Source organism: Tachyglossus aculeatus, chromosome 2 (genome assembly GCF_015852505.1).
Source record: "Tachyglossus aculeatus isolate mTacAcu1 chromosome 2, mTacAcu1.pri, whole genome shotgun sequence".
NCBI lineage: Eukaryota > Metazoa > Chordata > Mammalia > Monotremata > Tachyglossidae > Tachyglossus > Tachyglossus aculeatus.
The window spans coordinates 3,133,908-3,148,703 of record NC_052067.1 but is presented as its reverse complement, the minus strand read 5'-3'; the positions used below and the strand labels follow the sequence as shown (position 1 = coordinate 3,148,703).

The window sequence follows — 14,796 nt, the reverse complement described above, 5'->3', positions numbered from 1 at the left end:
CCCTTCTGGTCTGAGCCCACTGTTGGGTAGGGACCGTCTCTATATGTTGCCAATTTGTACTTCCCAAGCGCTTAGTACAGTGTTCTGCACACAGTAAGCGCTCAATAAATATGATTGATGAAGGGAGGAGGGGGCGAGGGGATGGATGGCTTTGAAGCCAACAGTGAGGAGTTTTTGTTTGCCACGGAGGTGGGTGGGCAACCCTTGGAGATTTTTGAGGGAGGGGGTGACATACCCCGAAAGTTTCTGTGGAAAAATGGTCCGGGCAGCTGGCAAAATCCGGACTGGAGAGGGGAGAGGCAGGAGGTTGAAAGGTCAGCAAGGAGGCCGACGCAGTCGCTTGTACATGTCTGTTCTATTTATTTTATTTTGTTAATATGTTTTGTTTGGTTGTCTGGCTCCCCCTTCTAGACTGTGAGCCCTCTGTTGGGTAGGGACCGTCTCTATATCAATCAATCAATCAATCAATCGTATTTATTGAGCGCTTACTGGGTGCAGAGCACTGGACTAAGCGCTTGGGAAGTACAAGTTGGCAACGTATAGAGACGGTCCCTACCCGACAGTGGGCTCACAGTCTAAAAGGAGGAGACAGAGAACAAAACCAAACATACTAACAAAATAAAATAAATAGAATAGATATGTACAAGTAAAATAAATAAATAACTAGAGTAATAAATATGTATATGTTGCCAACTTGGACTTCCCAAGCGCTTAGTACAGTGCTCTCCACACAGTAAGCGCTCAATAAATACAATTGATTGATTGATTGATTGGACCACAGAATGGTCCCACATCCAGCTCCTTGAATAATTCCGCCGGCATCACTCAGGGCCCAGACTGGGAGTCAGAAGGACCAGGGTTCTAATCTCGGCTCTGCCACTTTCCCGTGTGACCTTGGGCAAGTCACTTCGCTTCTCCGGGCCTCAGTTCCCTCATCTGTAAAATGGGGATGAAGACTGTGAGCCCCCCGTGGGACCCGGCCTGTATCCAACCCTAGCTCTTAGAACAGTGCCTGGTGCATAGTAAGCGCTTAATGATGGTATTTGTTAAGCGCTTACTATGTGCCAGGCAGTGTACTAAGCGCTGGACGAATACCATTGAAAAAAGCATCCAATATCAACGGCAAAACGAGAAACGGCACGGGCCATCGGAAAGAGGTCGGGCCTAGAAGTCGGGGGTTCTGGGTTCTAATCCCAGCTCGGCCACTTCATTCATTCAACCGTATGTATTGAGCGCTTACTGTGTGCAGAACACTGTACTAAGCGCTTGGGAAGTACAGGTTCGCAACATATACCCAATAGTGGGCTCACAGTCTAGAACTTGCCCTCTGTGTGACCTTGGGTGACTCACTTCACTTCTCTGGGCTTCGGTTCCCTCATCTGCAATACCTGTTCTCCCTCCCGCTTCCATTAGCGGTACTTATTGAGCACCTCCAGTGTGCAGAGCACTGTACTAAGCACTTGGGAGAGCCCAATACAACAGGGTTGGTAGACATGTTCCCTGCCCACAGTGAATTTACTTGGACTGTGAGCCCCATGTGGGGCCTGATTATCTTGTACCTCCCCCGGTGCTTAGAACAGTGCTTGGCACCTAGTAAGTACCTAAACACCACAATTAGGGGGATAAGAGAAGAGAAATGTGATCTTGTTATTAAAAACAATGCTCCTTCCCCTATCTGTGACAGACAGAGAAACGCACCTTTTGGTGGCATTTTGAGAAGACAGTTTCTGAAAATAGGATCCCACGTATCCTCCCCGGAAAAACTGCAATTATTAGGAAATTGCAAAAGAAACCCTCTCGAATTGCCAAAGAACCAGAATTTGTATTTTTTGACAATGTAAACACACCCTTCCTTTTTAATAATTTAGAACATTTATCAACACAGTAACATCTTATTTGTTAATCAAACACTTATGTCTCACATTAAAACATCAATAATTCACACACTGCTCTTCGGAGCTTTTGACTTTGCTGCGACACGCTGCTGTATGTGAAAGGTAATTCTGAAATGCGTTTGGTTCAGTCTAAACACACCTCTCTCTTGCTGTGAAGTCAAAACAAATTTAACCTCACAGGTAGTCGAGAGAATTCTTCATACACATCACGTGGGACCTCTTCAGTAAGCTGTCTGTTGGCCGACGGCAGAGCTGTTAGGTTTGATTTAGAATAAATCACGTGGACTCCAAGCCTGAAATGAATATTTAGTTATTTTGCCATTTGCTATAGATGGACATGAAGTAATTTCAGATTTTCCAGCAGTCAAACATTTCCATCTGTGCGGCAGGCCGGAAATTTCTAAATGCGGTTGTGATCGGTAGAAATCCATGTCCCCCAGAGCTGCTTTTCTTCGGCGGGCAGAGAGGTGGAAAAGGACAAGCCAGTCGATCCACAAACTGGGAACACTGGTGTCCGGAAAACTTTGGGAGACTTTGGGGGGGGGGGGGGGCACAGAGGGAGAAGATAGGAGGAGGTAGAAAGAGAGGGAGGAGGGAGAGGGAAGGAGGAAGAAAGTGAGAAAGAGGGAGAAGGAGGGAGAGGAGAAGGAGGAAGGAAGGAGGAAGAGAGGGAGAGGGAGATAGAGGGAGAAGGAGAGAAAAGGAGAAGGAAGGGGGAAGAGAATGAGAGAGAGGGAGAAGGAGGGAGAGGAGAAGGGGGAATGAAGGAGGAAGAGAGGGAGACAGAGGGAGAAGGAGGGAAAAGGAGAAGGAAGGGGGAAGAGAGGGAGAGTGAGCAAGAGGGAGAAGGAGGGAGAGGGAGGGAAGGGGAGAAAAAGGAGAGGGAAGGAGGAAGAGAGTGAGAGGGAGAGAGGGAAAGTGAGGGAGAGGGAGAAGGGAGAAAGAAACATGAAAGACGGAGTGGGAGATGGAAGGAGGAAGAGAGGGAGAAGGGAGAGGGAGAGAGAAGGAAAGTGAGAGAGGGAGAAGGAGGGAGAGGGAAAGGAGGACGAGAGAAAGGGAGAAAGGGGGGAGGGAGGAATGGGGGGATGGATGGGAAAGGAAGAGAGGAGAAAGTAGGGAAGGGAGGAGGAGGGACAATGGGAGAGGAAGGAAGGGAAGAAAAGCAGAGGGAAGACAAGGAGAGTGGGAAAGAAGGGCAGAGGAGGGGAGAAGGAGGAGAGGGAGAGAAGGAGACCCCCGATCCAAAGCAGCAGAAGTTGGAGACCCCCGCGCCTCCCGCCCCGCCAAGCCATTGCTGGAAACACAGGGAACAAAAGTGCTCAAAGACAAGTGCTGGCAATGCCAGAGAACCCAAATTCCCCAGCGTCCACCCAGCGGGCACCAGCCGCCCTCCTTCGGGGGAGCCGGCGCCGGCCGGCCGGCTTTCTCGGCCAACTTCTCCATCTCAGGCCCAGTCGGGGCCGCCCCGACGGCGGAAGGGACACCTCGGGCCCGGATCCCCGCTCTCGCTCCCGACGGGAAGAAGACGACCGTCGGGCCCCGGGAAATCCCAGGAGGAAACCGCCGTCTCCCCTCCCGTTGCGTCCCGGCACGGGACACGGGCACATATCCTGGCCCGTCCTTCGCGGGACGTGCGGGCTTTTCTGGTTTTCCTCACACGGCTTCCAAGTCTTCTGAGGGGGAGAGTTCAGCACCCGACGATGGCTTTTTTGGGGGAGAAGAGCTTGTTTATTTGACGCCAAGTACGCGGCCGAGGGAGCCGGTGGTGGACGGGCCCTCTTGGTTTCCGGGACCACCCATTGGCAGTGGGCCGACCCCCTCCCTGCGGGGTCCGGCGCGTGGGGGCGGGAGGCCCCGGGCCGGGGGAGTTAGGCATCCCAGAGGACGGAGTTTTCCAGGGTGAAGTCGTAGCAGAAGCGGGCCAGGTCGCGGCCTGCGTCGGAGCTGAGCAGCCCGTCGGGAAGGTCGGCGAGGGGGTCCCGGGCCGCCAGCACGTGCGGGGCCAGGGTGAAGGGGACGTCGCTCAGCAGCTCCGACGTCGGAGGCGCCGCGCCCGGGGTCTGGTCCGCCGCCTCGGCCCGGCCCGGCGCCTCGGCCGGCCCGCCCCGCTCCGCCTGAAGGGAAACAAATTGGGCAGTAACGATAGCGGTATTTGCTCTTCATTCGTTCATTCGTTCGGTCGTATTTATTGAGCGCTTACTGTGTGCGGAGCACTGGACTAAGCGCTTGGGAAGCCCAAGCTGGCAACGTCTAGGGACGGTCCCTACCCAACAGCAGGCTCACGGTCTAGAAGTCACACAGCAGACAAGTGGCGGAGGCGGGCTGAGGACCCGTGACCTCTGACTCCCCATGATGATGATGATGGCATTTGTTAAGCGCTTACTATGTGCCAAGCACTCTTCTAAGCGCTGGGGAGGATACAAGGTGATCGGGTTGTCCCACGGGGGGCTCACAGTCTTCATCCCCATTTTCCAGATGAGGGAACTGAGGCCCAGAGAAGTGAAGTGACGTGCCCAAAGTCACCCAGCTGACAGTTGGCGGAGCCGGGATTCGAACCCATGACCTCTGACTCCCAAGCCCGGGCTCTTTCCACTGAGCCACGCTGCTTCTCTCAAACGGCATCCAGAGAGTGAAGAAGGAGCCCATTCTCTGTTGGCTTCTTGCAGTTTCTGTTGCCGGATCCTGAACTAAGGAGCCCGCACTGATCATGTGAAGCAGCAGGAGAAGCAGCGTGGCTCAGTGGAAAGAGCCCGGGCTTCGGAATCAGAGGTCACGGGTTCAAATCCCGGCTCCGCCACTTGTCAGCTGTGTGCCCATTTGTTATATGTTGCCGATCTGTACTTCCCAAGCGCTTAGTACAGTGCTCTGCACACAGTAAGCGCTCAATAAATACGATTGAATGAATGAAGTTGCTTCACTTCTCTGGGCCTCAGTTATCTCATCTGTTAAAAGGGGATTAAGACTGTGAGCACCCCGTGGGACAACCTGGTCACCTTGTAACCTCCCCAGCGCTTAGAACAGTGCTTGGCACATAGTAAGCGCTTAACAAATGCCATCATCATCATCATTGGGAGTCAGAGGTCACGGGTTCTCAGCCCGCCTCCGCCACTTGTCCGCCGTGTGACTTTGGGCAAGTCACCTACAGTGCTTTGCACATAGTAAGCGCTTAATAAATACCATTATTATTATTATCATTATTCTTATGGAGAGGGAGCCATCAGAAACGGTACCGGCCCAGGACGGCGCTCGGGTGGCCAGAGGCCGTGCCGGAGCGGCCAAAACCCGCTTTGGTTTCCCAAACGTTTCATCATCATCAATCGTATTTATTGAGCGCTTACTGTGTGCAGAGCACTGTACTAAGCGCTTGGGAAGTATAAATTGGCAACATATAGAGACAGTCCCTGCCATAGAGAGAGTCTTTTGGCTGCTTTTATGAGTTAATGATGGCTGAGCGGAATCGGGCCCGATGCACGAGCCGGGATTTCTGCGGGAAGCCGTTGGCCGAGAAGACACGGCCCAGCGCCGGGGCCTCTCGGCCGGGAGAACGGGAAGATCGGCCCCGCGGTGACTCCTCTAAATATCTTCTTTGGTGTCGACGTGACCTGGGGGGCCCCTAATGCTGCAGCCTCATCATCCTCTTCAGAAATCCTCCTTCGCGACCAGCCCATCGGCTAAATATTAATTTCTAGCTCCCTCCATCCGAAGAGGCGAAGCTCCGGTCACAAAGGATGGGAGCGCACACGGAACGGGCACGGACGGTGGCCTGGTCAACCGAATGGAATTCAATAATAATAATAATAATAATAATAATAATAATAATAATGGCATTTACTAAGTGCTTACTATGTGCAAAGCACGGTTCTAAGCACTGAATAATAATAATGGTATTTACTAAGCGCTTACTATGTGCAGAGCACTGTTCTAAGCGCTGGGGAGGTTACAAGGTGATCAGGTTGCCCCACAGGGGGTTTACAGTCTTAATCCCCGTTTTACAGATGAGGTCACTGAGGCCCAGAGAAGTGAAGTGACTTGCCCAAAGTCACCCAGCTGACAATTGGCAGAGCCGGGATTTGAACCCATGACTCTGACTCCAAAGCCCGGGCTCTTTCCACTGAGCCACGCTAATAAGGCCGGGGATTGGAAAACCCGACTTAAAAACGGGCAGTGTGGATTTGGGGGGAAGCCGCGGGTCGTTTCGGCGGCAGAACGACTGAACGAAAAGAAACCCTGTGTGCACCGCGCTGGATTAAGTCAGAGGGCCTGGGTTCTAATCCCGGCTCTGCCGCGTGACCTTGGGTGGGTCACATTTTGCGGGCCTCGGTTCCCTCGTCTGGAAAATGGGGATGAAGACTGTGAGCCCCAAGTGGGACAACCCGATTACCTTATATCTACCCCAGAGCTTAAACAGTGCTTGGCACATAGTAAGCGCTTACCCAATCCAACAATTATTATGATTATTAAGCACGAGATCACGGAGTTGGTCATCACCATCCCTGCCCACAATGAGTTTCCAGTCTACGGGAGATGGACGTTACAATAGATAAGGGAGGTGGGAAATAACAGACTGAAAGCTCTTTGTGGACAGGGACTGTGTCCCCCAGTTCTGTTCTACTGTTCTATTGTCTTCTCCCAAGTGCTTAGTACAATGCTCTGCGCTTAGTACAGTGCTAAGCGCTTAGTACAGTGCTCTGCACACAGTAAGCGCTCAATAAATACAATTGATGATGATGATGATGATCCCCCCCAGCCCTACCTCCTTCCCCTCCCCACAGCACCTGTATATATGTTTGTACAGATTTATTACTCTATTTATTTTACTATTCTATTTATTTTATTGTGTTGATATATTTCGTTTTGTTGTCTGTCTCCCCCCTTCTAGACTGTGAGCCCGTTGTTGGGTAGGGACCGTCTCTATATGTTGCCAACTTGTACTTCCCAAGCGCTTAGTACAGTGCTAAGCGCTTAGTACAGTGCTCTGCACACAGTAAGCGCTCAATAAATACAATTGATGATGATGATGATCCCCCCCGCCCTACCTCCTTCCCCTCCCCACAGCACCTGTATATATGTTTGTACGGATTTATTACTCTATTTATTTTACTATTCTATTTATTTTATTCTGTTAATATATTTAATTTTGTTGTCTGTCTCCCCCTTCTAGACTGTGAGCCCGTTGTTGGGCAGGGACCGTCTCTGTATGTTGCCAACTTGGACTTCCCAAGCGCTTAGTACAGTGCTAAGCGCTTAGTACAGTGCTCTGCACACAGTAAGCGCTCAATAAATATGATTGAATGAATGAATGAATGGATGCACACAGTAAGCGCTCAATAAATACCACCGATTGACTGTTTTACACAAGTATTGTGGGGCTCGGGTTGAATATCAAGGTATTTAAGTGCATAGCAGCACTTATGTACCTATCTGTAATTCGTCCCCCTCTCCATCCCCACCGTCTTACCTCCTTCCCTTCCCCACAGCACCTGTATATATGTATATATGTTTGTACATATTTATTACTCTATTTATTTAGTTATTTTACTTGTACATATCTATTCTATTTATTTTCTTTTGTTAATATGTTTGGTTTTGTTGTCTGTCTCCCCCTTTTAGACTGTGAGCCCACTGTTGGGTAGGGACCGTCTCTATACATTGCCAGCTTGTACTTCTCAAGCGCTTAGTACAGTGCTCTGCACACAGTAAGTGCTCAATAAATACGATTGATTGATTAGTACAGTGCTCTGTACACAGTAAGCGCTCAATAAATACGATTGATTGATTGATTGATTTCTATTAATGTCTGTCTCCCCTTCTAGACTCAGCTCGTTGTGGAAAGGGATGTTGTTCTTCACTGATTGATTCATTCATTAAGTCATATTTATGGAGCGCTCATTGTGTGCAAGACACTGTACTAAGCATGATATCACAGTAAACAGACATTCCCCACCCACAACGAACTGATCGTACTCTCCTAGGCGCTCAGTCCAGTGCCCTGCACACAATAAGAGCTCAATAAATACGACTGGCTGACCGCGGAGGGGAGGGTGGAGGAGGGGAAATAAAAGATTTAATAATAATAATAATAATGATGGCATTTGTTAAGTGCTTACTATGTGCAAAGCACTGTTCTAAGCGCTGGGGGGATACAATGTGATCAAGTTGTCCCACGTAGGGCTCACAGTCTTAATCCCCATTTTTACAGATGAGGTGACTGAGGCTCAGAGAAGTGAAGTGACTTGCCCAAGGCCACACAGCAGACTTGTGGCAGAGCCGGGATTCGAACCCACGACCTCTGACTCCAAAGCCCGGGCTCTTCCCACTGAGCCACGCTGTCTGGGGAGGCTTCTTGGAGGAGACGTGATTTTAGGTAGGTTTTGAGGAAGGGGAGAGTGGTGAACCATCAGTTATATTCATTCATTCATTCAATCGTATTTATTGAGCGCTTACTGTGTGCAGAGCACTGTACTAAGCGCTTGGGAAGTCCAAGTTGGCAACATATAGAGACGGTCCCTACCCAACGGCGGGCTCACAGTCTATAAGACTGTTCTAGATGGGGAGGGAGCTCCTGGTTGAAGGGAGAGACCATGAGAAAGGGGTCAGTGGCAAGACGGACGAGACTGAGGTCATCATCAATCGTATTGATTGAGCGCTTACTGTGTGCAGAGCACTGTACTAAGCGCTTGGGAAGTACAAATTGGCAACATATAGAGATGGTCCCTGCCCAACATCATCATCATCAATCGTATTTATTGAGCGCTTACTATGTGCAGAGCACTGTACTAAGCGCTTGGGAAGTACAAATTGGATGCAGATGTAGAACAGTGGGCTCACAGTCTAAAAGTGCAGACAGTAGTTTGATGTTGGAGAAGCGGAGCGTGTGGTTCGTTCGTTCATTTGATCGTATTTATTAAGTGCTTACTGGGTGCAGAGCACTGTACTAAGCACTTGGGAAAGTACAATCCAATCCTAAACGGCGACAATCCCTGCCCACAGCGAGCTCAGAGTCTACAGGGGTCAGGTGGGGTCGGGATGCAGTTGGAGAGCGGCGATGTTAGGCAGGAGGGAGAGAGCTGGGGGAATAATAATAATAATAATAATAATAATAATAATGGCATTTGTTAAGTGCTTACTATGTGCAAAGCACTGTTCTAAGCACTGGGGAAAGTACAATCCTATCATAAACGGTGAAAATCCCTGCCCACAGCGAGCTCAGAGTCTACAGGGGTCGGGTGGGGTCGGGTTGCAGTTGGAGAGCGGCGATGTTAGGTAGGAGGGAGAGAGCTGGGGGAATAATAATAATAATAATGGCATTTGTTAAGTGCTTACTATGTGCAAAGCACTGTTCTAAGCGCTGGGGAAAGTAAAATCCAATCCTAAACGGCGACAATCCCTGCCCACAGCGAGCTCAGAGTCTACAGGGGTCAGGTGGGGTCGGGTTGCAGTTGGACAGCGGCGATGTTAGGTAGGAGGGAGAGAGCTGGGGGAATAATAATAATAATAATAATAATGGCATTTGTTAAGTGCTTACTATGTGCAAAGCACTGTTCTAAGGGCTGGGGAAAGTACAATCCAATCCTAAACGGTGACAATCCCTGCCCACAGCGAGCTCAGAGTCTACAGGGGTCAGGTGGGGTCAGGGTGCAGTTGGAGAGCGGCGATATTGGGTAGGTGGGAGAGAGCTGGGGGAATAATAATAATGATAATAATAATGGCATTTGTTAAGTGCTTACTATGTGCAAAGCACTGTTCTAAGCGCTGGGGAAAGTAAAATCCAATCCTAAACGGCGACAATCCCTGCCCACAGCGAGTTCAGAGTCTACAGGGGTCAGGTGGGGTCGGTTGCAGTTGGAGAGCGGCGATGTTAGGTAGGAGGGAGAGAGTTGGGGAAATAATAATAATAATAATGGCATTTGTTAAGTGCTTACTATGTGCAAAGCACTGTTCTAAGCGCTGGGGAAAGTACAGTCCAATCATAAACGGCGACAATCCCTGCCCACAGCGAGCTCAGAGTCTACAGGGGTCAGGTTGGGTTGGGTTGCAGTTGGAGAGCGGCGATGTTAGGTAGGAGGGAGAGAGCTGGGGGAATAATAATAATAATAATAATAATAATAATAATGGCATTTAAGTGTTTACTATGTGCAAAGCACTGTTCTAAGGGCTGGGGAAAGTACAATCCAATCCTAAACGGCGACAATCCCTGCCCACAGCGAGCTCAGAGTCTACAGGGGTCAGGTGGGGTCGGGTTGCAGTTGGAGAGTGGCGATGTTAGGTAGGAGGGAGAGAGCTGGGGGAATAATAATAATAATAATAATAATAATAATAATAATGGCATTTGTTAAGTGCTTACTATGTGCAAAGCACTGTTCTAAGGGCTGGGGAAAGTACAATCCAATCCTAAATGGCGACAATCCCTGCCCACAGCGAGCTCAGAGTCTACAGGGGTCAGGTTGGGTCGGTTGCAGTTGGAGAGCGGCGATGTTAGGTAGGAGGGAGAGAGCTGGGGGAAGAATAATAATAATAATGGCATTTGTTAAGTGCTTACTATGTGCAAAGCACTGTTCTAAGGGCTGGGGAAAGTAAAATCCAATCCTAAACGGCGACAATCCCTGCCCACAGCGAGCTCAGAGTCTACAGGGGTCAGGTGGGGTCGGGTTGCAGTTGGACAGCGGCGATGTTAGGTAGGAGGGAGAGAGCTGGGGGAATAATAATAATAATAATAATATAATAATAATGGCATTTGTTAAGTGCTTACTATGTGCAAAGCACTGTTCTAGGCACTGGGGAAAGTACAATCCAATCCTAAACGGCGACAATCCCTGCCCACAGCGAGCTCAGAGTCTACAGGGGTCAGGTGGGGTCGGGTTGCAGTTGGAGAGCGGCAATGTTAGGTAGGAGGGAGAGAGTTGGGGAAATAATAATAATAATAATAATAATAATAATAATAATAATAATGGCATTTGTTAAGTGCTTACTATGTGCAAAGCACTGTTCTAGGCGCTGGGGAAAGTACAATCCAATCCTAAACGGCGACAATCCCTGCCCACAGCGAGCTCAGAGTCTACAGGGGTCAGGTGGGGTCGGGTTGCAGTTGGAGAGCGGCGATGTTAGGTAGGAGGGAGAGAGCTGGGGGAATAATAATAATAATAATAATAATAATAATGATAATAATGGCATTTGTTAAGTGCTTACTATGTGTAAAGCACTGTTCTAAGCGCTGGGGAGGATACAAGGTGGTCACGTTGTCCCATGTGGGGCTCACAGTCTTAATCCCCATTTTACAGATGAGGGAACTGAGGCCCAAAGCCACACAACTGACATTTGGCGGAGCCGGGATTTGAACCCATGACTTCTGATTCCCAAGCCTGTACTCCTTCCCCTGAGCCGCGCTGCTTCTCTGTAGCGTGGTGGTGGAAGGTCTTGAAGAGTGGGGAGACGTGGACTGGACGGTTTTTCTGAAAAACGATGCGGGAGGCAGAGGGAAGCGTGGACTGGAGTGGGGAGAGGCGGGAGGCTCGGAGGTCAGTGGGGAGGCTGCTGCGGTACGAGGGAGGGAAAATCTAAGAGCCGGGATCGAGGGCGGAGCAGTCCCGACTGCGTGGTTCAGTGGAAAGAGCCCGGGCTTTGGAGTCCGAGGTCATGGGTTCAAATCCCGGCTCCACCACTCGTCAGCTGTGTGACTTTGGGAAAGTCACTTCACTTCTCCGGGCCTCAGTTCCCTCATCTGTAAAATGGGGATTAAGACTGGGAGCCCCCGTGGGACAACCTGATCACCGTGTAACCTCCCCAGCGCTTAAAACAGTGCTTTGCACATAGTAAGCGCTTAATAAATGCCATTATTATTATTATTATTATTAAGAGGAAAGGGTGGATTTTAGCGACGTCGCCTCAGTTCCCTCATCTGTAAAATGGGGATCAAGACAGTGAGCCCCCTGTGGGACAACCTGATCACCGTGTAACCTCCCCAGCGCTTAGAACAGTGCTTTGCACATAGTAAGTATATATGTTTATATGTATGTTTGTACATATTTTTTACTCTATTTTATTTGTACATATCTATTCTATTTATTTTATTTTATTAGTATGTTTGGTTTTGTTCTCTGTCTCCCCTTTTAGACTGTGAGCTCACTGTTGGGTAGGGACTGTCGCTATATGTTGCCAATTTGTACTTCCCAAGCGCTTAGTACAGTGCTCTGCACATAGTAAGCACTCAATAAATACGATTGATGATGATGATGATGATAGTAAGCGCTTAATAAATGTCATCATCATTATTAAGAGGAAGGGGTGGATTTTAGCGACGTCGTCAAGGTGGAACCGACGGGATCTCGTGACGGACTGAACGTGAGGGCTGAGGGAGGGAAGTGAGTTGAGGATAACGTCCAGGATACAGGATTAGGAGACAGAATGGTGGTCCCGTCTACAGGATTGGGAGTCACGGGGAGGATAGGTTTTGGGTGGGAAGATCATCATCATCATCATCATCAATCGTATTTATTGAGCACTTACTATGTGCAGAGCACTGTACTAAGCACTTGGGAAGTACAAATTGGCAACATATAGAGACAGTCCCTACCCAACAGCGGGCTCACAGTCTAAAAGGGGGAGACAGAGAACAAAACCAAACATACTAACAAAATAAAATAAATAGAATAGATACGTACAAATAAAATAAATAGAGTAATAAATATGTACAAACATATATACAGGATGAGGAGTTCTGTTGCATTCAGTTCGAGATGTTGGAGGGACATCCGAGTAGAGATCATCATCATCATCAGTCGTATTTATTGAGTGCTTACTATGTGCAGAGCACTGTACTATGCGCTTGGGAAGTACAAATTGGCAGCATACAGATACAGTCCCTACCCAACAGTGGGCTCACAGTCTAAAAGGGGGAGACAGAGAACAAAACCAAACATACTAACAAAATAAAATAAATAGAATAGATACGTACAAGTAAAATAAATAAATAAATAGAGTAATAAATATGTACAAACATATATACAGGATGAGGAGTTCTGTTGCATTCAGTTCGAGATGTTGGAGGGACATCCGAGTAGAGATCATCATCATCATCATCAATCGTATTTATTGAGCGCTTACTATGTGCAGAGCACTGTACTAAGCGCTTGGGAAGTACAAACTGGCAACATCTAGAGACAGTCCCTACCCAACAGTGGGCTCACAGTCTAAAAGGGGGAGACAGAGAACAAAACCAAACATACTAACAAAATAAAATAAATAGAATAGATATGTACAAATAAAATAAATAGAGTAAAAAATATGTACAAACATATATACATATATACAGGTGCTGTGGGGAAGGGAAGGAGGTAAGATGGGGGGGATGGAGAGAGATGGCCTGGGGGCCGGAGGAAATGTGAGACTGCAGAGAAGGGGAAGTTCGGGGCTGGAGTTTTGGGTCAGGGAATCATCCACAGAGAGATGCTCTTTGAAGCTGGGGAGCGCAGGAGGTCTCCAAGGGTTTGGGTGTCGATGGAGAAGGGAAAGGGACACGGAAGTGAGCCTTGAGGGACCCCACAGTTACGGGGTGGGAGGCAGAGGAGGAAAGTCTTTTAGACTGTGAGCCCACTGTTGGGTAGGGACTGTCTCTATATGTTGCCAATTTGTACTTCCCAAGCGCTCAGTACAGTGCTCTGCACATAGGAAGCGCTCAATAAATACGATTGACGATGATGATGATGAAGGAGATTGAGGCCGAGCGGCCAGGGAGAAAGGAGAACGGGAGAGGACCACGCCGTCCCTAACAAAGAGAACACAAACGAGGTACGCGCCTAGCTCCTTTCCTCCGTTAGGGAAAAAAGTTAATCAGTTTTGAGTTAATTAACGCGAACGGGCCTGTTGGGCAGAAAACCGTGATCCGACATCTTCACGGACTTTCCGCCTCCCCTCGGACGGCCTCGGCCCCTTTGCCATTCAGGGAAGGGTCCCCGGCTCGGAAGAGATATTCCCGAGACGGCACGCTGAATGGCTCGAGATACAAAAAGGTACGTTTCCCAGACCGCCCGGTCGGGCTCCGTGGACTCGGCAATTCTTTTCCACTTTTGTATTTTCCCCCTCCTCCTTTCAGTCTGATTTACTCGGGGGCCTTCGGTTGAAACAATGTTTTGAAAGGGGTTAATAACTTGAAGACGGGGGCTCTGCCCCGAGAACGTCGAGAGGGGCCCTGCTGACTTGTCTTCGGCTGTTGGCCGGACCCCTGTTTATTTAGACGGGGAGACTCAGTCGCATTTCTAGGTCCTTGAAAACATTCATTCAATCGTATTTATTGAGCGCTTACTGTGTGCAGAGCACTGTACTAAGCGCTTGGGAAGTCCAAGTTGGCAACATCTAGAGACGGTCCCTACCCAACGGTGGGCTCACAGTCTAGAAGGGGGAGACGGACAACAAAACAAAACAGGTAAACAAAATAAAATAAATAGACTAAACATGTACAAGTAAAATAGAGTGATAAATTCATTCATTCAATCGTATTTATTGAGCGCTTACTGTGAGCAGAGCACTGGACTAAGCACTTGGGAAGTCCAGGTTGGCAACATCTAGAGACGGTCCCTACCCAACGGCGGGCTCACAGTCTAGAAGGGGGAGACGGACAACAAAACAAAACAGATTAACAAAATAAAATAAATACAATAAACATGTACAAGTAAAATAAATAGAGTAATAAATCCATTCATTCAATTGTATTTATTGAGCGCTTACTGTGTGCAGAGCACTGTACTAAGCTCTTGGGAAGTACAAGTTGGCAACACAAAGAGACGGTCCCTACCCAACGGTGGGCTCACGTTCTAGAAGGGGAGACAGACAACAAAACAGATTAACAAAATAAAATAAATAGAATAAACACGTACAAGTAAAATAAATAAATAGAGTAATAAAT

At 48.6% G+C, this 14,796-nt stretch overlaps 1 protein-coding gene across 1 annotated transcript in view; it reads right to left on the bottom strand.

Annotated features, from left to right (window-relative positions):
* Window positions 1–3,057: 3,057 nt before the first annotated feature.
* Window positions 3,058–14,796, bottom strand: part of UMAD1 (UBAP1-MVB12-associated (UMA) domain containing 1) — a 22,968-nt gene continuing 11,229 nt past the window's right edge. The window contains exon 4 of the mRNA XM_038768241.1: window positions 3,058–4,012. Within this exon, the coding sequence (XP_038624169.1) occupies window positions 3,767–4,012 (246 nt within the window). The 3' untranslated portion in view covers window positions 3,058–3,766. The remainder of the gene's footprint in view (window positions 4,013–14,796) is intronic.